The sequence below is a fragment of the Botryllus schlosseri genome, chromosome 3, assembly GCF_051294905.1.
Source record: "Botryllus schlosseri isolate E-star chromosome 3, Bs_hap1, whole genome shotgun sequence".
Classification (NCBI taxonomy): Eukaryota; Metazoa; Chordata; class Ascidiacea; order Stolidobranchia; family Styelidae; genus Botryllus; species Botryllus schlosseri.
Window position 1 is genome coordinate 29,509,170 of NC_137238.1, and position 27,125 is coordinate 29,536,294.

At 40.9% G+C, this 27,125-nt stretch overlaps 2 protein-coding genes across 5 annotated transcripts in view; both read left to right on the forward strand.

The window, feature by feature from the left end:
• Positions 1–27,125, forward strand: part of LOC145435023 (baculoviral IAP repeat-containing protein 2-like) — a 406,058-nt gene that overhangs the window by 65,935 nt on the left and 312,998 nt on the right. The window lies entirely within an intron of this gene.
• Positions 6,892–10,137, forward strand: LOC145436344 (uncharacterized). Its single transcript, XM_080313696.1, has one exon. The coding sequence runs from the start codon at positions 8,296–8,298 to the stop codon at positions 9,391–9,393; it is 1,098 nt and encodes a 365-aa protein (XP_080169822.1). The 5' UTR covers positions 6,892–8,295; the 3' UTR covers positions 9,394–10,137.

Consider the following 27,125-nt stretch of genomic DNA (forward strand, 5'->3'; position numbering starts at 1 on the left):
TGTTACATCGTGTGCACTGTCGTAAGCAGGCGAGGTCTTTCTAAAATGGCAATTCTGTCTCATTTCGTAATCGAGCAATTTGTATCTCGCTTGCGTTTCAACGGACCATGACGATGACACTTTCCAACGTGAAGCCTCGCATTTCTTAACTGGTGTCTGAAAGGGGACAGCAAATTTTCAATGAATATTCATTATAATGTTTTCGTTTTTTAGCGGAAATCATATTGTAATGATTTTTCAGCACTCCGCCAATGCAGATCATTTTGCGAACAAGCAATCTTTAGAAATGTATTAAATGAATACTGCGGTCGATTTTTGTTTTTATGGCTGTGCGAAAATTTGGGGTTCCGCGAATGCTTGCAGATTAGCATAACTGTTCTGCGGGTTTGTTAGTTAGGTTAAGAACCGCTGCTCTAATGTAAATATCATGTCTCATTTCTTGATTTCTTTGATGATTCCCGAACCAGTCAATCAAGGAGCCGTATCCAGCCTCTATATTTCGAAGCAAGGAGCGACTTGCAGGACAATGAGAAAGAGTAGATGAAATCATGTAAAGTTTGTACATATTTGTATACAATTAACCCTGGCAGTAATCGCTGGCATAGTTCGGGCGTAGCATACAAGTGCAGTAACAAAACGGACAAGCGGTTGTAGGCCCGAGAGGGTCTACGTAGTACGGGCACTCGGTTGCAGTCTTGGGTGTCATCATCACTGCATGAAATCTGCAGTAGCAATCATCAATTAGGCATCTCGTGAATTTTCGGTAATAAATGTAGATCGGACATCGTCTATTTAGTTTAGCCACATAACTTTAGCCGGATCGCTGCCATTATGTTTTGGTGACGTTGTGTTATCTGAGGTCGCTATATAGTTATTCCTGTGTGTGTGTTCGTATAGCTTCATTGTACCTCCGTGCTGCGACCACTTTTTTAAAAACGAAATTTGCTTTATTTTGGACATTCCTTCGCTTACTCGGTTTATGGTAATATATATCAACTCTCATAAACGGAAGGGACAAAATATAACATCTCCGTCACGTCATGTGAGTTTTTATGAAAAAATATCTGGGGTGCCTTGAGTTTGTTTTCCCGCACTAATATCCATCAATATCCTGCTACAATTTTAAATGATACGGCATTGCTCACAACGGAGAATTCGTGGACTTCGCCGCGATCATCATGCTCCCTCTTTCCATGCATTCGCTATCATTCCTAAAGCATTGCACGGACGCAAGCCAATCAGCAGGCCGGGTTATTTTTGGCATTTCGGAAACCAAATGCCAAAACTGCCAAAATTAAAAATTTTGAAATGCCAAAAATAAGCTGTTTGGGTATTTTTGGTATATGCAAAAAATAACGCTGCCTGGGCAAAAGGCCTCCAGATCCATACGCACCATACATGAGACACATCATGCAGTCGTTTCGTAGTTTTTCATTGACGGGTGGATGATTTTTCATATTATATTGATTATTACATTTCCTCATGATTTCTAATCATTTGTTGGATAGTGACCACTGCTAGTCAAACATATCAGAAATATTTTTGAATTGTTATGGTAAGTATGTGACCAGTGTGAATGCTGGTATTGTTGTGTGCATAGTGAATCGACTATTGAGAATAGATATTACAGAAGCACTCGATTTTGCATTGAATAAATTTGGTCTATAACATCGTTCTCAATTTGGATTTAAATCTTGCTGTTTGATGGCAGAGTGTGGATACTGCATGTTTTGTGACTTCCGTTTCATAAGTTTCATAAACACCAAACTGAAGCAATTTATATGGCTTATTCGAGTCTATAAATATGAATTCATGACGATGCCAAAATTGCCATCAATAAAATCTGATAAATGCCAAAAATTATCTGTTTCTGGCATATGCCAAATATAACACGGCCTGCCAATCAGGCATGCAAAAATCGGAACGATGTCAATGGTAGCCACTGGCCAAGTGACGGCTGACAAGTGGTATAGTACAGAGATGGATTAGGATTAGGATTTGAAAAACCCGGATTTCTGAGTTTTTGTCTGATTTGGATTGGATTAGGATTAGAGATTTTTTCTGAACGGATTAGGATTTGGATTGGATTTACCGATTATCTGGGAGATTGATATGTCGTGTGGCGAATGGCGACAAACTTTATTCAGATCAGTTAATAATCATCATCATTGGTTTCTTAGTAATTTCTATCAGTTCAATACACCACATAAAATGCGATACAATGAAAAGATGAGAAGGTGTCGAAGTGACTTCAAGTAGACTATGGAATCAGACACCTACCTTGGCCAAGAGGCGATGTCGACAGGCGGCATGCACACTGAAGAAAAAGTAAAAGAAGATTGAGTAGAAAAAAGCAAGCGACAAAAATGGGGTGGCATGTCGTGGAAGGCGAGATCAATAGGTCAGGTCGTGGTCCGGTAATCTTGAGGATGGACTAATACACTCGGTGCTAATGAACATGAGAGGTGTAACCTATCCCTATGCCAAGTTATCTTCAATCAATAGAATTGTTGGTTATGAAAGAACAATTTCCAATTCCTCCCATGCATGAATTAGTATTTTATCTGAATCTCCAGTTGGAACCGGATTAGGATTGGACGCGGATTTGAATGTACAAAAGTTAGGGATTAGGATTTGAATATTCGAATTTGGATTGGATTAGGACATAGTATTTCCAAATCCGCTCATGTCTGGTCAGGTATCAACAGGGTGACACGAAATCCGACCATATTTCCACTCTTATTGCTTGGACCAGCGGTGTAAAATTATTTACTCCGAACCGCTTAGTTTTTGCAGTTCGTGCCACGCGGTCGAGCATTTTCGGATGGACAGTCCGGTCTGGAAAGTGTCTGTTGCTGTTTATAGCCATCATGTGAGCGACATCGCTCACTTTCAATCTTGCCGTGTATTACCGAAAGTCAACGAACATCGTAGCGTTGTACTTTAGTCACGAAGACGCTTCGATTACTTCCTGTCTCGTCGTAACGCCGCGATATCATATATTTTATTATGTTGAGCAAATTAATGATTCATGACTCTTAAACCACGACGGGTGAGCAAAAACGTGGTTTTGGCGATAACGCCGATAAGTGAAGCATTATTTTCTTGCGAGCGATGAACCATTCTAATAGTACTTGGATCCGAATCGAAGATACATTAAAATGATTCTGGTTACATACGAATTTTGAAAGTAATTCCAATTCGGATCGCAGCATCCAAAACATGTTATACAAAACTTCGAACGTTCGTAGAAACGACTTTGCTGAGAAATCATGATTTATCCCAGAAGTATCGCAAAGAGCTATATCCATGGTATGGTCGATAAAATACCACATCATCTTTAATGTGGCGTGGAACTGAGCAGCTTTGCTTCGTGGCGGCATAAAATCTTCATATTTTAACTTTCCACTTCACCCCCGTTGTTATCACGTCGCAAGGAATGACAATCGAACCGAAGCCTTATAATCCACGACCCCGAATTTAATGACTCAGGTACTGAATTTTCTAGTGGCCTATACTCTTTATGCTTAAAGACCCGTCACATTACCTAATCTACTGATTCGGCCAGAATTAATTTCCAGTCGCAAATTTGTCATTTCACGCGGAAAGTTTTCGTTATATCTTTCGAATCAAGTGTTAGATCTCAGCAGTCATGTTTATTTTTGGAATTTCAGAAACCTGCCAAACTGCCAGAAATAATGACATTTTGAAAAATTTGATTTTCAAAATTTATCTTTAACGGGAACTCCAAGTACCATCTTTCCAGCATGTTTGTATTAGTGCGGAGCGGATCGACAAATTCTCTAGTCCTACTCCGATCCATTTTTAAAGTTCTGGTCCGACTCTGGTCTGACTCCTAGGCCTGATTTTAGAAATGACCGTGGTTTGATCCGAAAAACTTCAATATAACTATCTACTCACTGGAGGGTATTGAATATTGATTGAAACAATGCAAACAGCAAATTAAAAATTCAAAGATCAAGCCTAACCCTTCTTATCTGAAGTAAGTATACCTAGTTTGACTTAGCTTGCGGTTTATTTCCATGAACGTTTCACTTTAACTATCGATTCGAGAGTGGAAGAGGGTAAAGCTGTCCTAGTGAAAAGTGCTGATCCGTCTCCGAACCCACTCCGGCCATAAATGAGAAAATCAGGCCGGATATCCAATCCGGCTCCGGTCCATGCCCCGCTCTAGTGTGTATAGCAGGAATTATTATCAGAACTGGGGTCCACGAGTGACAGCCAACCTATTAGGTGTGCAGATTTGTGAATTGTCACATTCGATGCTGCTTGAAAGTCTTGTCCACTGTCCAGCCCTCCAAAGATTATAAGCGCCGAAGATCTTCTCTGGATGATTGACAACAGTCTTTCCAACAATGGCTACTGTTGAAGATGATTTTCCCAAATTCGTTGGATGACAAATTAACTGAGAATGAACCTGCGCTTATACGCACTGTATCAGTGCACACAATTTTGCTTCATCAACTGTAGCAATCAGGTGTTGATTGGATATGTGTTCGTTATAGGGTTTTATCTTATTGTTTGATGGCACTGGGTGTAAGTGGTTACTGCGCATTTTGTGGTTGCGGTTGATAATATTGACTGATAAAAAACCGTTAGATTTTCTCTTCTAATTGTTTTGCGGCAGTGATTTCGAGTAGATGATACACGTTTTGTGGGATAATAATGATATTGACCGGCATAAAACGTTTATATGACTAATTCCAGTCTACAACTATCTATTAATGATAATGCCAAAAATTCCAAAAATAAGATATAAACAATGACCATAATAAACATGCTTGGATAAAGGGGGTAGTCACGGATACCATGCACTCATTCCTGAAAAATATTATTAGTTTAGGTGGGGTCGATTTTGAGTTTTTTGAAGCCGTCGTCGTCGTGGTAAGGTCGTCGTCATGGGTAGAGGAAATCCCACCAATGACGCCCTACGGGGAAGAGATCTAGTCGTAAAGCAACGTGATTCTTACCCAACCAAATTCCGTTTTAATATATTTGACCACAATAACTCCATATGGATCCACTACAGAAATCATATACGAGCATACGAAACGGTATGGCACAGGCGCCTTTTCTGTCTAAACTTTTTGCAATCGGTCTACGGGGTGAAATCATTAGGTGGTTGTTGTCATTCCTATCAAAGAGAACTGCTCAAATGTGGGAAATGATCCGTCACAGACATTCTATATCGAGACAGGCAATGTATAAGACAGCGTAATCAGTCCAATTTTGTTTTTGATCATGATTAACGACCTTCCATAGTGTCTTTCCACCACGAGAGATTTGTTCGCGGACGATCTTGTGTTTTGGGATTCTGGACTGATTCTGAAATATGTATCCGACTCATTGCAAAACGACTGAAAGCAGGGGTCTTAAAAACGCAGCCCCGAGGACAATTCTGTGCGGTTCGCGTCGGCAATTTGGATTTTCAAGTATTCGACAATAACTAACCGCCACATATCTTTTCTAAATTTGAGAACTTAAAATACCCTCACTAGTGGTACGCGAAGGTCTTCCAGGTGGTAAGCGAGTAGATTCTGTTTTTTTGGATAGATTGGAGTTATTTGTTCAGGTGGAGTTCATTTAAATTTTTAAACCAAAATCCACTTTAATATATTTGACCACAAGAATTGCAAATGAATCCACTACAGAAATCATATACTGCGCCTTGAAATAGGCAGTTTATTTTCTGTTTCAACACGGTGAAAACATTTTGACCGCCTTCGGCGCAGGTAACTTATGTAGGTAGTACGCGAGCACTGAATAAAACCTCGAAATGGGACGTGAGTAGAAAAAGGTTGGGAACCATTGATTGAGAATCTGCTGAGTCATATTTACCCGTATATTCAGAGTCGAATTATTCAGGTAGGCCTACTCGGTTTTTCCCAGCGCTATATATCACCCTTCGCAATATATCTAGAAGATAGGCTACTTTGTTTCAGCAGTTTCGCTATTTGATGTGCCGTTGACGGGATACTAGCCGTTGTCTAAAAAGTTTTATTATTGGAATCATACTCGTGATTGGAACAATTGCTGTGGTATCTTCGAAGCAAAATCATGTTTATACCAACACTCGAACTGCAAACGTGACGTGAGCTATATGTTAATATGCGTCACAATATTATACAAGGCGGTAGGCATTCATCGTCATCTACTGCAAGTTAACTGGCAATCTCGAAACCAGATTCTCGACTTGAAAATAACGTCCGTGTTCTAACTTGTAACCTGCATCGAGGAGAGAGCGATAATAAAGCGTCGTGTGAATAGAGATTTTAGCGTTGACTGCGATTACTCCAAACTTTCGTTGATATTGGTATGACTCAAGAGTTATGATTTTAGCTATGCGGCAATGGATTAGAAAACAGGCAAATCCTCCTAGTCAGTAATATACTATGTATCAGTTGCAAGATTTACAGTAGTATACTGTGCATCACTTAGAAGTCTTGCCCCTTAAAAAAGAATGCTACCAACATAAGGAACGGACTTATTCCGTCTCATTCCACAGTTTGGATTCGTTTAAACTTTAAACCTAATCTGTTTACAACGCTGCTTATTACCATGGCAACATTCGTTTACAGAACTTAGGTTGGGCTGCAATTTGAATGAACTGGTCAGGATAAAAATGAAGTGGCTTTGATCGATTGCTACCGTGTTCCTAAACTCCATTACAACAGAAGTCCCGGATAAATTTTGGATGCACTTTGGTAGCAGGCGTGCTGATAGATGCAGATAGCAGACTCACCGTGATTTTACTTCGGAACCTTTTAATGACTAAGTGGGAATTCACTTATTCATGTTAACTCGAATTTTCAGGAATGAGTGTGACCAATCAATCCGTGCGAAATAACAGTTGTGATTAACGAGCAAAATTTACAGTATGGAGAAGAATTCAATATTTTCTGTAACATTTTTATTGATATATTACTTCTATTGAGACCCTAATACAGGGGTGGACATTGGACGACCTCTTGGGCCCAAGGGCCACATGAGATTTACGAACCATTGCGCGGGCTACTGGAATGTTGATGACCTTTTTTTAGTCTTCCGATAGGAGCGAACCGGATTAGGTAACGGTGTAACAGTAATACGCATAAAAGTCAATAACAATTATGACATGAAAAATTTTCAAATTGAATGAATGAATTGGGTCACTAATAATGCTACTTGAATATAATTAGGGTCGCTTCTGCATACCGTTGGGCTCATTTGGCAAGGACAGGATTATTCGGCGCTTGTGCATTTAATATCGAATATTTCTGTGAGCATGTGTCTATCATTTTGAACTAAGGTTTCGTCGACGACTATCTTTCTGCGAGTGTGAACGCGAAGTCGCATGTTGGACGACACGTTCTCTCATAATTACGAATATAGTCAGGTTCAATTCCGTAAGCTACGCCAATGCGTCGGAACAGATATTTAAGTCATAAACATCCCAAAGTTCGCGGTCAGGCTAATCAAAATTTCGTTTGGTCTTGCAAGTCCACAAAAAACTACCTAGTTAGTTAATTTATTTTTTTGATATTATAACTAATTTCGTGACTTACCTCGCGGGTCACATTTGGCCCGCGGGCCACGGGTTGGCCGCCCCTGCTGTAAGCTACTTTTGATCTGTAGTGCAACGGCTTCTGTTTGGAATGTTAACATACAGTAGGCCATGTAGTAGCAATAAACATCTTTGTGGAGCAATTCTTTTTTAGACGGTAGTCTAAGAACTTGTGCAGATTGTAGAATATTTCCTGGCCTGGAGATCCACATTTTTGGCCCGTAGGTCAACGGTAGAGGCGTAGTAGTCTAATCGTTTTTTCAAAGTCAGAACCGGGACCAGCAACCTCCGAATGCGTTTGGCACTCAGCAATGTCATCTCTAATTTTACCGTTACATATATTCACGCTAACGTAGAATCGGGAATAAGAATTTCATATGACACCATACTCTGGCTTGTAGTCGAAAGGCGTACTGGGGGTCAAAGAAGAATACAATAAGCTTTTTTTCGTTCAATTCAGAAACCAATGGTCTTAATCTTTTGCGATTTGGGAATGTGGTAACTCCGTCATGGACTGATATTAGTTTTTTTTTCATATTCTGTTAGCTTCTGTGAATACACGATGAACAATAATGACAACCCAGACATATCACCCTTATCTTCGTGTACAAAGACAGGAGAATTTGACGAATAATCTCTATGTATTGTAGAATGCTACTGATTCATTATATTGTAATATGTGATCTGTCTCCAACATGAAGGTACCTCAAATAATTCCATAGTATTCGAAGATGGCTTTTCACTCTCAAATAGTTGCATACGCCGCACATAATGGAACCTCAAAGAATGAAAGCCAACTGAATAAAAATGTGAATGCATTACGTGCAATGGGAATAGCGGAGCTCGTGTTGGGATCAGTTTCCGTCATTCTTGGAATCACCGCGATGGCAATTACGTCCAACGAGCTAAATAAACGCCCGAACTCGACTACGTCGGTCATAAGCCCACTGACGTATCCTGTTATTGGGATGAGCTCACAAGGACTATGGTGTGGTGTTGTAGTTATTATCACAGGCGTCTTGGCGATCGCATTGAAACATCAAACTACGAGATGCCTTCATATTTCGAACATGCTCCTCAGCATCATCTGTGCATTCACTGCCTTTGTGGCGCTCATCATCTCCATTATCATGGCTCTGCTGTCCATGCTTATTTCAAAATCGTTAGTCCGGGTTCACGGTGCAATCTGCGTTCTAGATTTCGTCATCCTGATTCTGATGATTGTACACTCCTGCTTTTGCTGTCGCGGCGCGTGCTACTCAAGTACCTCCGGAAGCATTGTATCAACGCCTTACACCCCAGCGCAAAATACGGGATTCAGTCAAAGCTCAAACAACTTATTCGAGAATCAGCCGCCAACATCATTGCCGTGTGCACAATTCGTGCCGCAAGGATCCTCAGTGCACAACCACCGTAGAGACGCTGAGTCGCTGTCCACTGCGTACGAATTGCCAGATGGAAACCGCAATGTTACTGCAACGCCAGCCATATCGTCTTACGCTGGCTATGAAGCACCGAACTTGGCTTTGTCTAGTACGACGAATACCACCCCATTAACAGTTAACGACCTCAGAAATCCGCCAGGTCCAGCACAATCAGCCAACACTTCAAACGCCGAGTATGAACGGACATCATTTGCCTTACCGCGAACAAACAACAGCACGCCAACGACCCGTGATATCGATTATGTAGAACCAAACCGGATTGAATATGGTCAAGTCCCGAACGTTCTACCCATACATCAACCTCAACCCTCTCCGCGAGACCCTCACCGCGAGACTGACGTAGTTGTGTCCGGGAAAGAGGACGTTTATTTGACTCTAAGTTGAAGGACTCAATAGCAATATGTGTATCTGTGCAATGATGAAATCACATTGCTGCAACCTACTTTTCGCTGTTATGAAGTCAGTGATTGTTTTAGGCACCTACACTATATTTCGGTTATGCTGGCTATACCCCTTAACATATGTGGCATTGCGATTCGGGACAACCAAAGCTTATTGTCCAATACCATTCATAGACAAGGCTTTATGTTTATCGTTGACAATATTTGTTGGGGATGGTGTGAGCGTGCGGTTCCCGCTCGGGTTCTGCGTGTGAACCTTGGAAATAGAGAGGTTCACGTTCACAAACGAACCTTGGTAGGTTCTGAACTGTGAACCATTTTCATATATTAGTTGTACACGACTTTAGTTGAAATTCTTTGCATTTAACTTCGGGCCACTCTATGCACGCCGATTTAGGTCAGTGATTCTTATCCGTGACGCCACCCAGCCGCGATCAGGATTTAGACTGGGCAGAAACACTCTGGAAGATGCGAGGGGTGGGGGTATTGGGACGCAAAGGCTGCGCTGAAGAAAAACTGTGTAGCAGTAGATTGCGTAGTAGTTCTCATAAGGGCATATAGTTCAGTAATAGAGTTATTGTTCTGTATATCCCTGAATTCTATTTGCATATTAACTTTTAACAAGTTCATCAAATCTTCAAATTGTTCGTTGTGCCTTGTGCTTTCTCTCGCTGGAAAATCATCATATTTTCGTAATAACAGTTCGATTGGCGCGAGGCACGAGGATAGTAGGAAATATCCTCAAGGGTTATTAAAGTATGGGCGGCCAAGGATAGCCGAGATGTTGTATGTGATATTCATGGTGTTTGTCAACTACAATGGTCATTTTCACCAGGCCGATATTCGATATTTTTAATTCCGTAGCAGCCGACTTGTAGCACGACCCACTTCTAGACTTTTTTAAGACAGCGCTTACGGGGATGAGATGGCGATGAGGAGCCTAGATAATCCTCAGACACTTAGGTATGAATACTGGAGTCGACCTCGGCCAGACTCGAACCCACAACCCATTGGCGTTGTAGCACTACGCTATTTTGCCATACGGCCGCAAAGGGTATAATTTTGGGTCGACACGGTGCCAGAGCTATCTGGTGTATGTAATATTTGTTGAATTTATCGCAAAATATCCTGTGATCGTTTTTACATATCCAAGGTCACTGTGTTGAGTACTCTATTAAATAAGCGAGACACGCAGAAAATATGGCCTTATCATGAGAATCTGCCGACATTTGGGTTGTATTCATGATACGATTTATCAGACTGGGTTTTCTGGAAAACAGGATCGAAGACCATTGGGAGGAACTAGTGTATGAGTGTTCAACGAACGAGCTCAAGCCGATGAGACTCATGCATTTCGAGCCCAACCCCTTCTGCGTCCGGGCACATGAAGACGTAAAGTTTTGGTCAACATACCGCTGATGAAATACGATCCCAAAAACATCAGCGGTGACTAAACCTTCACCAAAAATGATCGTCGCTGGATGGCCAAACCGTTCGATACGGATATGCTCCGTTGTTGGCAGTCGGCACCGAAATGTCCCGCTCTTGCAATCTGAGTAGGCAGTAATACAAATGCCACGCACAGATGATTTAGAGTCCCCCTAATTTGAAATCGCGTGCGTCAGACATGTTTCGTAGAGCTGTATTGGGTACAATTTTAGTATACGCGATCTGTATGTGAGGCTCGGGTCGCGAGTTGCCACAAAAACGCAGATTTTGGTCGTAGACAGAAGAGTTGCTTCAAGGTTATTGAACTGTTATGGACTTTCAAATTAGATTGAGCTAACGAACCGAACACACGATATCGTGAATTTCTTTTCCCTTCTCATTTAGTCGACAGACAGAAAATTGGAAATCGAAAAAAACAACAGGACATCAGTTGGAGCAACGTATCATAAGGTAGCGAGCTCAAATCTGCCTATTCTCCTTGATCGCTTCGAAGCTTATTTTCCAAGACATCAGGCAGAATCCTCAACACAAACATGTCAGTTTTTCACCCTTTCGACAAACTGGAGTCTCCAGCATCTTTGTGTCATCTCTCAAAAACTATTTTTGTCAGCAAGCATTTCCAACTCGCAGAAAATACGCTGTATTTTGGATAGGAGTGCAGTGCAGATCTCAAGACCTGGCGATCCAAACAGTATAGTAGACGTTCTTGTACAAAACGCAACAACTTCTTGGACGAGATAGGTTTTAGTGAATTAGTTGAAATCAGAACGTGAGAAAAGAGTTGCCTTTTCAATGAGACACACGATGGCCTGAAATATAGTAGCCAATTTGTTTCACATCTGAACAAAATATTGATAAGTATCTTCATTTTCTTTCTGTATAACAATTTTCTGTTGGTTTATGCGAATGAAATTTATTTTCCAAAACAAGTGCGAATGGAGCTCAAAAAGGTTGAAAAGCACTGCTCTACGGAATGTTTCGAATTAGTGACTGTATCTTGTAGCACACGAAATCTGGGAATGTTGCCCTATACCACTTCTGAGAGTGAGGAGAGTCCTTTCTACAGACATGCTTTGAATATTTCTAACCAAAATGATAAACTAAATAACCTTGTATTTGAGATCTACGAATACAAATTGTCAGTATGTTTTTTCATGGTATCATAAAGAATGATTCTGTGTCGTGAGCGACAGCCTCATATGTACGTTTTGTAATGCGGGCTGCTTTGTTCATTGTATATGCAAACTAGAGCCAAGATTCGGGTGCAGTATTCCATCTGTTTCACCGAATTAAATTGAATGCTAGCATAGATGATGGGTGTCAAGCATACAATTCGCGCCCGCATCTCGTCAGCCACATGATTTCATCTAGCTTGTGAAGCCGTTCTCAGTAGATTGAAAAATGCGTGTGTTATCAGTCACATTTCCCACAAATGTTGTGATTTTTACTAATTAATACTTCCATTAAATAATCCCGTAAGATAGCAAAAGTCGAAAACGTCCATAGATCACATTGCAATCACCCGACCGCGGTGTTATCGTGTAGTCGCCATTATGGTCACGTAATTACGAGAAAGCAAAAAGCGCACACTGAGATCAGAGTTATATGGAGAATGGACCAAAAAGCAGTCATTCACAGAAGTGAAAACACCAAAGCAAAACCGTTATATGCAGGTTACATGGAGAATATAATAGTTACAAAATTCGAAAAATTCGAATATCATTGGTCGCACTACTGTGTCACTTCTGGCTCAAAGGTCCCAGCCTCTAGAGAAACCCTAATTGCGATTTATTAATAACGAACCAATTTCGAACGGCCTCGTTTACGGTTATTGTTATTATTATTAATGAAATAGAGAGTGATGCTTTTCGCCTGTCAGGGCAGGTGCGTCACGGACTATATAATGTGCGGGCGGTAAAACAATTTAGGGACAATTACTTTTACAAAAGTAGTTTCGAGAATTTACCATTCGGAAGGACCGTGTTTTAAAATACTTTGTTTAAAACATGTTTTAAACAGTGTTTTAAATAAAGGCCTTTTTAAAGAAAACAAAATTATGTTTTTTTTAAGTTGTAAATTGATGCTATAATTGTGTAAATACTTTCCAAAAAACATGTTGTATGAGCCTATGGACAATTACCACCCGATATAGCCGACGTATATTGATATGGGATGGTTGGAACCCGCAAAATAGTCAGTTCAACATTAATAGTACAGATATCTCGTCAAAGGAGGAAAATTTACCCTATATTTTCAATTGGCAATGTCAATCCACTATGACGTCACAATTGAATATTGGTGACGTTATGGCTTAAAAAAGCATGCTTTAAATAAGGGCCTTGTTATAAACATGTTTGTTTTAAATTGTTTTTTGTTTTAAATGCACCCTAGGCGCAACTATTGGGGCAATATGTGGGCAAATGCAGGTTCACAAATATCTACATTTCAGGCACGATTAGTAAATTTTCGAGTGTTGCGGCGATTTTGAGCTCACTCGCCCTGGCAAATGTAAAGGTTCTATGAAAATCATATCGATGGAGCTGCAGCAAAAAATGATCCACTGTTTCAGGTACTGTGCAATGTTCGCATATACCGGTGTCGCTACAGCCGATTGTGTATAAGTGCGCCCTTAAGTGGCAATGGCCTGAACGAAGCCAAAATATTAAGCTTTCTTTAAGCCTATGGATCGAGGGAAAGTGGCTATCAGTCAATGATTTATGGAATTAAGGATAGTTCGCTCATTGCTCTGTTCGTTGATATTCGGCTCTCCAGTTCGCTCTACAGCAGTGGTTCTCAACCAGTGATCCGCGGTCCTTTTGAGGTCCGCAAGACAATTTTTAGGACAGCGAAGCACGTTCAAAAAAATTCAAACAATCCAGAAAGAATATTTTGGATTAAATTTTCGGGTTGAATGTGATTCAGCACGATATTGGAGTCGTTGAGATAGGCGCAAAAAATCGGCTACACCTGTCTTATTGACATCAAACTTGATGTTCTGTGTTGGTATTAAAAGGGAACGCGAGTCATTTTAAAAATTGCCAACAGACCGTTTCTAGCTTACTTTTGAGAAGTTTGAGAACCACTGCTCTACGGTGTTGCCGTACTTTGGATCAGTATGGCCAATTTTATCCGGCAATGCCCGAGGGGAATACTCGGTCTCTGTTCTGACAGCTTGGCAAGCCAATTGTCGGCTGACTCGTTACCACTGATATCAGCGGGTCCCGGTATCCAGAAAAAGACAACGATGTCGCCTTTTCGGATCGCTCGATTCAGTCAGCGACTCCTCGTTTACAGGTAAATCTCTCATTTCCATCACCACCCATACACAGGACTAACCCAAAATTATGACTCAACAAAATGAGCATAGAAATGCGTCAACTTATAATCGTCATTAGACCCCCTGTTTTAACGGTGTTTAATAACAGTATTCAATCAGCGAATCATCGGAAATTTTGTCAATCCATTGTTTGCAACTAAAGGTGCTGCTAGAATATAACACCTACACGTGATATTAAAGTATTCCACTGTAAACAAGAGGATTATTTTGAGGTAACATGACAATTTCTGGAAAGGGGCAATGGAGGAGAAAATATCAAGAGTCACTGTTTTAAATCATCTGAACTATCCATACTGTTATGAAGTCAGAAGATGGAATACCAGAATACTCTTGTCTACTTGAAGCGTAATGCTCGATTATCCAGCCCTATTTATGACCTTCTAAACCCGTGGTTTTCAAACAGTGAGGGGGGGACGTAAGGGCGGTGAAAGCATCTGAATTCACCTAAGAGAAATGAGGTTTACGAACTCGGGATGATCCTACTTATATTGCTATTTTAAATGTCAAGCGTCGTGTACTATCCATGTCCCGATGCTAGATTATGACTAATGACTGACTGTGACCGTACAGAAAGTTTACTCTGGATTATGATTAGCTGGTGAATGCGTGTAGGTGTTTTCTAATGCTTTTATGGTCTGTCTGTCAAGCATATGTGTAGAGAGCGGTGAAAGACACAAAGTGATGAAGATATAATATGTTTGCTTATAAGATCATGCCACATGCCATGTATAATATGCCTTTTGAATCTCAGAAACAGTGATTTAAATCGAAGTAGCTCATGACGTCGTGGTAGCCACTCCGAGTATTAGGACATATCATGTAGAATTCCACTCTTAATAAGCGCAACTTATGGCAACCCAAAAGTTATCAATTCACTTCTTCTCTTGCCGAACACCTGCGACCCGAAGAGAAAAATTGTGGGTCCTGTAAAGATGTGCCAAGTTTGAATGGCGTGCGGCCCGCGCCATCGGTTTTTGATTTAGCTCAGAGGTCTCAAACACGCGGCCCGCGGGTCGCATGCGGCCCGGCACGGCATTTTGTGCGGCCCGCGACGACATTTTAGATTTTTATTAATTTGACAATATCTAAGTGTCACATATATCTTTTCGGGTTATTAAGTGAAAATTCCCTCTTAAATTGCTCCGAAAGCCTGAACCTATTCATCAAACTTCACTATCACATCAATTGCAAATGAAGTGGACGATTGACTATTTCGCCACATATCCACATCATGATGACAAAACATGACCCTTACACGATTCGTGTCTGATATTTGTGAGTTGGACTTGGACGCGACCTTTCTTAGAATTACTCAAACTCGGGCTAACTCGATGGCAAAATGAAAATGACTCGAGTGGACTCGGAGTGACTCGGAATACGTGAATATTGTTAGAACAATGAACGCAGCAAGCTGAACGCGTATCAGGGAAATAGTAATACATCAGAAAGTCGCAGCTTGGTATTTCGCTAACTAAGCAAGTATAGTTATGACAACCATTGGCAATCTGTTAGTTACATCTTTGATGGCCATGAGGTTAATAGCCTACTTATCAGAAGCATACCGAATCCTGGATTGGAATTACAATGCTCAACCTAAAAATGTTTTGATATCAGATCAGTCTCTATAATCAATTCAAAATATTCATAGTAGCTGAAAAATTATAACCCGATAGCTTTATGATGGCATCATGCATTTGTCCGCACATATGGTGTCTATATCTTATAATTATTATATATCGAGTACAATAACAATTCTATTCTAATAGTTATAAATGCGATGATTCTTTTCGTGCCAGGCCTAAATTTATACAAGAGTAAATCAAATGTTGACGATGTGTGTTTACTCTCGGTCTGCTGGATCGGCTCACTTTCAATAGGACAATTCACTTCCGCCAAATACGGCCTACTTAGAAAGACATAGAATACCCCTATAAACGTTGCGACCCGCGGCGTCGTCAAAACTGGAAAAACGGTCCGCGAGCACATTTGAGTTTGAGACCTCTGATTTAGCTTATGGTAAGGCGTTTGGTTCAAGCCAAAGTCAGAAAATAGAGGGATTAGACACTAAAATTTTTAAAACATATATGCTACGTATTACCATTGCACATGATTCTATTTGACAATATATTCAACTGACAGAGCTTTTACGCGATTCGCGCGATTTGCTTCCAGATCATAATTATTGCTCTGTGTAGTCCAGATTTCATTTTTGAGAGGTCTCTCAACAGTGATAACCTCCCATGCCAGCAAACTACGCGTTAGGATTATATACATTCTGGTTGCTCTCTTTGACAATGTTTGGTATGCCGATAACGGGGGCGTGAAATTTTTCACTATCATGAAGGGGGGCGTGTCGAAAAAAGTTTGAGAACCAAGGTACTAAACAATAGCTAGAGGTAATTTGTTTTAGCAGTTTCGATATTCAATGTTATTATTTGCATGCTATCTGTTAATTGAGAAGTGATATTATTGGAATCATGCCAATGAGTCGACTCAAAATCATGTCTATACTGCCACGACAGTCCTAACGTGACCTATGCGTCATGAAATTATACAAAAAGCGGCGAGCATATGTCGCCTTCGACTACAAGTAATCGAGCAATCTCGACACCCGCTTCTCTGTCAATAAGTAACGTTCGAGTAAAAATAAACCGGCTTACGAATGTGAGATCAGCATTGGCTGTGATCATTTTAACATTCGGAATCACTGGAGTGGATCCAGTGTCGTTCATTTTTCAGCTGCTGTATGGATAAGAAATCAGGATAATCAACCTACCAAGTCAGTGGCATATACTATATATCCATCTGACTTCTAAAAGAGGACTGCTACCATCACACGGATTTATTCCGACCCCGTCTACGGTTGAGAGATAGTTCGTAACTGAGATACCCATAGAAGATCAGAGAATGATAAGACAAGGTTTTTTGTTCAAATCAAAATCAAAATATTCATCAACTTAATGTCAATATTATATTATCGGCACAGTAGAGCAAGGGCATAGCCATAAACTGGGAAAGAAGGACACATCTCCATCGTTCCAGGGGAATCTCATAGCTTCACTTCATTTACGCATACGATTCACAGACACACGTTCACTTGTCGTACCGAATCAAGTCTGGTGTTACGAGATCGATTCACGAACGAGACCAAATCGCTAATAATAAATCGCCAAAGGAGTGGAAAGTTTACAGACGAAATGAATGGACTTGGTTGCATCTTCGAAATCAAATGGATTTTTCGGGACTTAAGGGGGCTCCTAACCGGGGATACTCGTACCTCTTGCGGTACAAGATTGAACATCAACAGGTAAGATGATCCGTGGGCCACAGAGCAGCTTTTCAAAAAAGTTTACAGTACAGTTTTATATTGAAATTGGAATTATGTCATTACGGCCACTGCTTTGAAAAAGCAATTATCTACAAGCCTCGTTGTTTCATAATAATGCGTATTTTACTCGTGACCAGTCAGACGCCTAGGCAGCTGAAAAAGGGACGGACAGGGTTGAAATTTACCAAGTTAGCATCAATTTATTAGAGTTAAGTGCATGTGCTAATGCCGATAATACACATGGATCAAACTAGCTGTGTAACGTGTTGACGAACTTACGCGTATAATAAATCAATAAACTCCACTATTGCGCGCTAAGGTAAGATTGCAGCGAGTACCACTGTGCTGTCAATTAACCAGTCCTTCATATCCCGTTAATAAGAAACGTATTCACTATCCACACATACTCGGACCAGTACGTCATATTACATATAGCGCATCGGGAGATGTCAATCACTCCATGTCACGAACGAATGAATACGCAACCGCGGCGACATATTTTGAAAAACCAAAATGTCCATCTTTCCTTTCTTTTAATCATGTATTTAATTTTAGTGTGCAATACTGGTTCAATATACATCTAAAAACTTCAACCATAAATTGGTTGTTGCACAAAGAATATTGTAACCTGACAAATGAGTACGAGCGGCAAAAAAGGTTTGGAACACCTGCGCTAAGGCTTCGAGAAACATGCTTCCGTCATTTTATATCAAGGTGTTATCGCCGTTATTATTTCTGCGAGCACACTTCGCGAAGTCGCATGTTGGTCGAAACTTTATATGTCTTCTTGTGGCCGGGCGCAGAAATGGCCGGTACCGCAATGCCGGTAACGTATGGCCCCCAACCCATAGATTGCTCATGCTCACCAATCATCCCTATGGTGTTCGTTTGTTTCAGGCGATACTGGGAATACACCGTTCTCTCGTAATAACGACCGCAGGTTCCCGCATTTCTGGAAATTATGCGTATTTTTATTGAATATTTTAAATCGGGAGGGTGTACCCATATCAAAATTAGGAAATTTAGTGGCATAAAATCGCGGGAAGCGCGATATAAAATTTCATGTTGAATAGATATCCCAGGAATTAATCTGCTTTATGCCGATTTACGAAAATTCACGAAAAGTGTGGAAAGCCATATCCTCATTCTCTCCCTGGCTACACCAATACAGTAGATCAGTGGTTCTCAACCTTTTTATCTTCGCAGACCCTTATTTGGACCGTCACGGACCCCGCCGATCCCCAAGGTTTCGTTCAAATTTAGCTCAATTATCGTGCAACCTTCATCTGTATAGTGCAAATATTAACTGTAGGCAAAAAGAATGAACACCCTTTATAATAACATCATACTATTTATGTAGAGATTGGGAATACTTTTATTATTTAAAAGCAAATTCTGTAGCTGCATTTCTTGAAATACACGGCCGTGTCTTGAAATTCCGCGCTGTCGATTTGACATGAACAAGTGACGGAAATCCATTAATTTCCACAAAGATAGGTGGTGGCGAATGTGATAATAACGCGTAACGCGTAAGACGACACCTTTCGGTATTATCGCAACATATATGGCACCAATATAACGTCCAGCCTAGTCATTTCTAACCAGCAGCCCAACTTGAAATTATTCTGGATTATTCTGAAGCGGTTGTAACAGGAGAAAATGGATTTTTGCAAACGAATTTATTACAAAACCCTGACACATCATCTCTAAACAGCAATATGTTTGTATCAGTAGGTTATTGGCAATTCGGCGATTAAAATAAGAGTATCTCATCTCAGACGGCCACTCTCTTTATGCGAGTTCTGAGGTTTTAGTAGTTATGAAGCGAAACTGCTTCGCGATTTGTCTGATTCAATAAAATATGCAAATTTGATTATCAACCATTTTGCAAATTTAGAGGTTTCGCGGTACCCCCCCCAAAAAAAAATGTTTCGCGGACCCCTAGGCGACCGCGGTCCCCCGGTTGAGAACCACTGTAGTAGGCTATATTCATGGGTATATCGCGGCATTTAATAAACTCATCATAGAAACCGTTAACTTCTTAATACGTTTGGCCCTTAGCTATGCCATTTATAATTCTCCCGAGGTCGACCTCAAAATTCTGATACCTAGGCTCCTCCTCGCCTCCTCATCCGCGTGCACGGTGTCTTGCAAAAGCCTAGAAGTGGGCCATGCTATAAGTCGGCAGTTACGGAATAAAAATGAAGAATATCGGCCTGGTGTAAATGACCATACTAGTCGACAAAAACCATGAATACAACAAAACAAACAAAAGCCCGTGACATATCTTTACAATGCCGCGAACATCCGTAATCCGAATTTCTTATGATCCTATGGCCCATTTGAAGTCTAGAGACCAATAGGAGATCAGACAATAATGCAATAACGTTATATCTTTAAATCATAATCAACATTTTTGTCTTTGTTGATATGTCCATGTGGTCTGTTCTGCCTGGCCATGGACTGATATCCGTGAATTTCATATTCTGTTAGCTTCTGTGAAAACGGTCTCAACAATAATAGCAGCCCTAACATTTCTCCCGTAAGTTCCTTTACCTCGAACTATTCACATACTTTGAGTGGTGAAATTGAAGGATAATCTTTATGTATTTTAGAGTGATCTCGATTTAGTATCTTATAGTATGTCGTTCGTCGGGGACATGCATGTAGCACACACGTTTCTGTAGTATTCGACGATGGCTTCTCAATCTCAAATAATGACAACCATGGCCAATAACGAACCGTCTGAGGATGTCATTCCACTGCATAAAAATGTAAATGCATTGTGGAGCATGGGAGTAGCGGAGATCATGTTGGGATCAATTTCCATTATTCTTGGGATCACCGCGATGGCAATTACGTCTAACGATTTCGACGGTCTTCTTACTGGGATGAGTATGCAAGGGCTATGGTGTGGTGTTGTCGTCCTTATCACTGGCATTGTAGGTATGTCGTTGAAAAAACAAACCACTAGATGCCTATATATTTTGAACATGGTCTTCGGCATCATCTGTGCCTTCGCTGCCATTTCCGCTCTAAGCAATTCCGTCCTAATGGCTTGGGTATGGCGGAATCCTGCCTATCCGTTACCATGGATTCACACCGCTACGGGCGTGCTAGCTGTCGTCCTGTTAATCCTGACTATTGTACACGCGTGCTTCTCCTGTCGTGGCGCGTGCTACCAACGCAGCTCCGAAAGCAATGCGTCATTGCCGTACTCTCCGGCGCGAAATACGGAACTCGTACAACCTTTCGTCAGTCGGGGCTCAAATAACCGATTCAAGAATCAACCGACGACAATATTGCCATATGCGCAATTTGTGCCGCAAGGCTTCGCTGGGCAAGACCACCATAGAGACGCCGAGTTGCTGACCACTGCGTACGAAGAACCAGATCGTAACTGCCATGTTACTGCGACGGCAGTCACGTCAACGTACACCAGCTACGAAGCGCCAAACTTGGCTTTGGCTAGTTCTAGTACGAAGAATACGGCTATTGCGTCCAGTCTATTTACAATTAACGACCTGAGAAATCCGTCAGGGCCAGCACAATCTTTTCAAATTTTAAACATCGAGTATGAACGACCTATAGCAACGCCGCCAGTCCCCTTACCGCAAGGAAACAAAAACACGGCAGCGACACGGGATATCGATTATGTGGAGTCAAATGGGATTGAATATGGTCAAGTACCGAACGCTCGACTCATACATTTTTATCAACCTTCACAAAGTTCTCGTTCGACTCGCGCCGAGCCTCACGCGGCTGCGTGCAGAACAGAGGGCGTTTATTTGACTCTAATTTGAAGGATGCAATGGAAATCTGTGTGTATGTACAACAAAATTAATTCAGTAATTGTTTCAGACAGCTGCACTATATTTTGAGAAGTCGGCTATGAACCTTTACTTAAATAACCAACCAACCAACGCTTTTGGCCCCTTCATAAACGAGGTTATTGGGTACAACCTTTTTATGTACAACTTCAATTACCGAAAAGAAAACAGCGAAACAATAAATCTGTGGTGTCCCGTCATCGAGTCAGATATCCATGGTGTTTCGACTACATTGGTCACTTTACAACAAGTCGATATTCTATATTATGATTCCGTATTTACCGAATTGTAGCACGGTCGACTTCTATGCTTTTTTAAGACACCGCTTACGTGACAAGTATATGGTGCACATTCATTTTTCTCAGTGTAAGCAGAGAGACTATGTAGCATAATCGCACGAAGCACGGAAATATTCTATGATTCATTACTGAATCGGTCAATAATATTGATAAATGGATATATATTGTTATAAATTATTTATCCTCACAAAATTATCAGGTTTTCCGGTATAGCTGAGTGAGGTGTCGTCTTGGACAGGGCACGTCATTATGTCGTGACCTACTGTCCGTTAAATAGGGAATATATATTTAAATCGCCCAAGCGTACTAAACTAAAGACGCACACCATTCCAAATTGGTATTTCTTCACTTGCAAATAATTTTTCTCTGTGGGATGGCATTTGTCCTGTGGGAAACAGATCGCCACGACAGCGAGATTCGGCGCCAGCCATTCTGGCGCCTATCGATGTTTTCGGTCAATAAAGACCAGTCCTTTTCGGCCAAGGTTTTGTCGCTGCCGAATTATTGGCAAAATTTTCGGAGTCCCATGTTAGCCTAAACTTAATTATGTATTGGTGCGTCGTGGCGCGGTAATGGTTGGCGTCAAAATGCCTATTGCAGTAAATCATGCGTATTTCTTGGGGGAAGGGAACCCAATAATCAAGATATTTAGTGACGCTAAATGTGAATAAAGTTTCAAAAAAAAATGTAATTTATGCTCAATCACGAAATAATTTTGGGCCTGCTTCAGCTCGGCCACCCTTAATTGTTTACGATCCTGCACAAAATGAATGTATCGAAAACGAATGATCGTACACTGTGAGCAGTTTAAGCGAGTCAGCTCACACTTGTCGCTCACATGTCGTCAAATGACACGGCTGGAACTCCAAATCAAATCGAACATGTTTCCAGACCTAATATTACCTCACGAAGTTCTGAATCAGTTAAAAAGTTGATCTTTTTTTATTTTATCGATGGATAAGCCTTCAACATATTGCATCTTGAAATTTAGGTATAAAATTGTAATATAGCAGGCGGACCGGCAGAACAGTCGTTGCGGACTGGCGGTTGAGAACCACTGGACATCACAATTTTTATCATGCGCTTCTTGATACAAGAACCGATGCCCACGCAGTCTTGCTTCAGTTAGGATATTGCGGTGCTTGAGGACAACACCATGTCAACCTATTTGTTTAATTTGGCAATGGACTGTCTACAACGGTAGGCCTGTAAAGTAGATTACAAGTTGTAAAATGATAAGATCACCCACAGTACAAACATCTACGATATATATGAAATGCAGGATGCAAAATATGTTTTGACTTTGTAAACAATTTTGACAATTTATTTACCTAAAGCTACAATTTTGACAAAATTTTGACTTATTTTGGGATGTCAAAAAATATCGCCCTACTCATAACATGTGACCAGATTTTGCCGGTAACCAGATCGATCTTTACCTTAGGAATATTGTATCATGTTGTTTTCCTTTTTGTTGCTGAAATGGTCCGGTGTACTGCCGCGTACTCATGTACACGAGAAGCTGATTGCATCTTTATGGGATCCTTGTCTCAAAATCACGTGATAGAAGCCTTGCATCTTAGTTAGTATGCGATTGGACAACGTAGGCCTACATATGTTCCAAAAAACATTTGCAGTTTTTTGTTTACCACTAACAATTGAATACTACCGCAACTTCGCCTACTGCTATGTTGCGATCTGAACCAAATGAAGACATGGCATTCCCTGAAAAGGGGATATATATAAATTCTTCATTCTGACTAATATATTAAAGCATCAGGCAGCATTTGAAGTATAAAATATATAGACAACATGTCGTGACGGGGTGACATTCTGTGATGTCATTGGTTGCGGACATGTTGAAATTCATGACAGGACCGCCTGTTACAGAAATGAAAATACTCGTCGGTCGTAACATGAGTGAGAGAACTTCCATCCCGCTAATCCTTCTTATCGTGGTCACGAGTGGACAATTCCTGAAATCCCAAATATTCGATTAGGCTATACGTGTATAACCCGAGAGAAAGCAGGCCCGTTCTGATGTATGGCCCGGTTGTATCGGCTTCATTGAGCTGGAAATGATATTCATTCTGCGTAACAATTTGCATTTACCTGCAGTATCCATGAGCACGTGGGAGCAAATATTCGGCTAGATTCATGTTCTAACTTGATAAGGAAGGAAAAAGTTGAATAACAATGTAAATAACTGAAGATTAGACGATCTAACATTCGCATGTGGTGGTATAACCATACCGTCATTTAATTGTCTCTATTCAATCTAGGAGAACGCCAATGCATTTTATTGCTCTTTGAAAATATGAAGCCGGAAGTGGTGCTGATAAACCCCGAAATGACCGATATGCTTTAGAAATTTGGCAAGATACGATTTGGTTTCTCCGAGCCGCTCGAAGTGTTGGAGCATATAAAAATACAAAGTATCAGCGCTTATGTGACTGTGAAGAAGCCTGCCCTAAGTGCCGTATAGACATAGAAATGTCGTTCAATGACGTGCTTCATTCCGAAGGTCAGCATATTAAAAGCCATAAATCGTTCAATTGCAAGTAGCTGGAGAAATGATTGAAATAGATTGGGCTGCCGGGGCGTGCAATTGATATATTGAGCTCATCGTGATTGTCTCAAACCATGAAGCAGACATGAAGTTCCGGGAACACCGGCTTTACATTAAGATTATGAGTCAATGCTAACCGATCGAAGATGCGTTGCATACTATACTTAGGTAACTAGGCCTGTATATCCTTCGCCGATACTTATCAGCCAAAATAGTGGATAGAATACGAACCCACAGAAAATGCTATGATGCAACCCATCTAAACATCCGAAAGATACAACTGAAGCCTGCACCAAAAGTAAACAAGTAATATAAACTGAATCTACTCTATGTATAATTCCTTAAACTATATCCGTTTGATTTATTCATACAAATATTTCGTTTATATGAGCACTGAGCAGTCTATAGAACAGAAACACGTCGATACAGATTATAAGAACATAGTTGGATAACTACTAGCCAACTTAAGCTCTATGGTTTGTGATCAATTTATTTGTGACATAATAATGGAGGCCCAGGAAAATCATTTAGTTTGTGTCTATTTGTCGTCTTTTTGTAGGCTAATGCATACTTAGTTTGTTACTACCGAATAACTGCAATTTATTGTTCACTTTATTGGTATAGGAAGCTTAGTGTCGCCTATTACAATATCAGAAGCCGATGAATATACGAATAAATGAGGTATTTTTGTGTTGGATGTATGGAACTGAATAGATTTATGCAGCACGGCTTCGTTCAGCTGTTCTATTATTGTGCCTTTACCTATCACCACCAGCGTACGATATATCTGTAATCGAAATGCGACCGTGAATAGCAAACTTATTGTGGGCTTGCACAGCCAACCCGTACTGCAGGGGTGTCAAACATACGGCCCGCGGGCCGCATCCGGCCCGCCAGACGATTTCATCCGGCCCGCGAAGCAATTCTGATTAGATTGAATTATCTTTTATATATTTTCAAGCAAATTTGTGACAAATGTTGAGATATTTTGCAGGAAATACTTCCATATTTATAATCCCCATTACCCGACGACAGCGCTGTGGTTTCACTCTAGTTACCACTATAGTAACAAGTCGATGAAATCAACATCCAATTTCAAGAAGGCAAAATGTGCACACTAAGTTCGTAGTTTTATACAAATATGGACCAAGAAGGTAGTTCTTCAACAGAAGCGAAAACGCCAATGCGGAATCGTTATAGACCAGTGGTTCCCAACCTTTTTCGGTGGCAGGGCCAAATTTAGAATTTCTGAGTACGGTCGGGGCCGCACGAATACCAGGGCAATGAAAGGAGCCCAAAATAGTCACCAAAATATGAAAATTGGCATTGTTCCGATCATTCGCTTGACGCCATTGGCCATTGTGTTGCCGCGCTCCTGTTGTTCATAACAATCAACCTTTGGTGGCTATTTCGGAGTAGTTTTATTGCCCTGGCGAGATTTCAATTCGTATTATTGGAATCAGTGCGACAGTTGCTTTCGATAAACACCGACATATCAAATTATTCGGACGCTTGGGTCGCGAGTTATAGGACTACCAATTATGTTGCTTTTTGCCGGCTAAGCAGTACGCATCTCGGCGTATTCAATCGTGAGTCACTTGTTGCACATCTATCCGTAAATTAGTTATCAATACCCAGGGCCGTGACAGCACTTCGTCAGCCCACCCCCCAAAAAACGTTGCTCTTGGGCCCCCCATAGGGTGATAAACCGAACTTCGATGCCCCGCAGACCCCCCTCAGGCTAGACGGCTGCTTACCGCTATTTATCATCTAAATCGGGTGTCCGTTTTTGGCAGTTACTCTCCACTAATTGCGCGAAGCGCGGAAAATTTCTATAATTCATGTTTGAATCGGTCAATATAATCGGGAATTGCATGTATATTGGTATCAATTTTTATCCTCTCTCTGCTCACGTAATCAGTTTGACCGGTTGAGCCGAGTGAGTTGTGTTTGAAAAGGTAGGACAACTCTATATTAATTAAACATCTTCGGGCGTATACCCGTTGGCAGGAACGAAACAGCATTTCGTCAGGCCCCCCAAAACACTTATTAGGTCTTGAGCTCCCATAGGGTGATAAACCAAACCCCCGTCCCGTTGTTCGCTTCTGCTACGAAATCAGGATCACCGTTTAGTGAGCCAGCGTGAAGCGAGAAAATTTTCGATAATTCAAAATAAAATAGGTCAATAAGATCGGGAATTGCATATATATTGCTATCAATTACTTGTCCTCTCTGCTCACGTTATCAGATTTATCGGTAGAGCTGAGTGAGGTGTCTTGGAAACTGTAGGGCCCGTAAATAATAATTAAACATATTCGGACGGGCAGACTCCGTTGGTAAGACTTCGTAACATGATGTTATTTCGTGACCTCCAGTCTGCTATATCAAAAAATATAGAATCGCCCAAACGTACTAAACTAAAAGATGCACACGATTTCAAATTGGTAGTTCTTCACTGGCATATAATTCCTCCCTGTGGGATGGTAGCCTATTTGTCTCGTGAGGTTCAGATTGCCAAGACAGGAACATTCGGCGCCAGTCATTTAGGCGCCTATGGTCAATTATACCTATATGTATTTTGTATATACATAACGAAGTTTTCGGTCAGCGTAAGGGCAGTCCTTTTCGGTCAGGGTTTTCTCGTTGCTGATCGTTCTGGCATACTTCTTGGAGTCGCATGTTACATGGCCTAAAACTTTATATGTCTTCGTGCGTCGTGGCGCGGTAATGGCCAATGCCGATATGCCCACTTCTATAGATATTGCGTATTTTATCTTGGTGGAAGAGTACCCAATAATTAAGGTACTTTGAAACTTGAAATCGCGCGCAGCGCGAAAAAAATATTGAAAAAGCTGCATAAAATTTCATAAAATACTCTATAACTTATGCTAATCCACTAAATA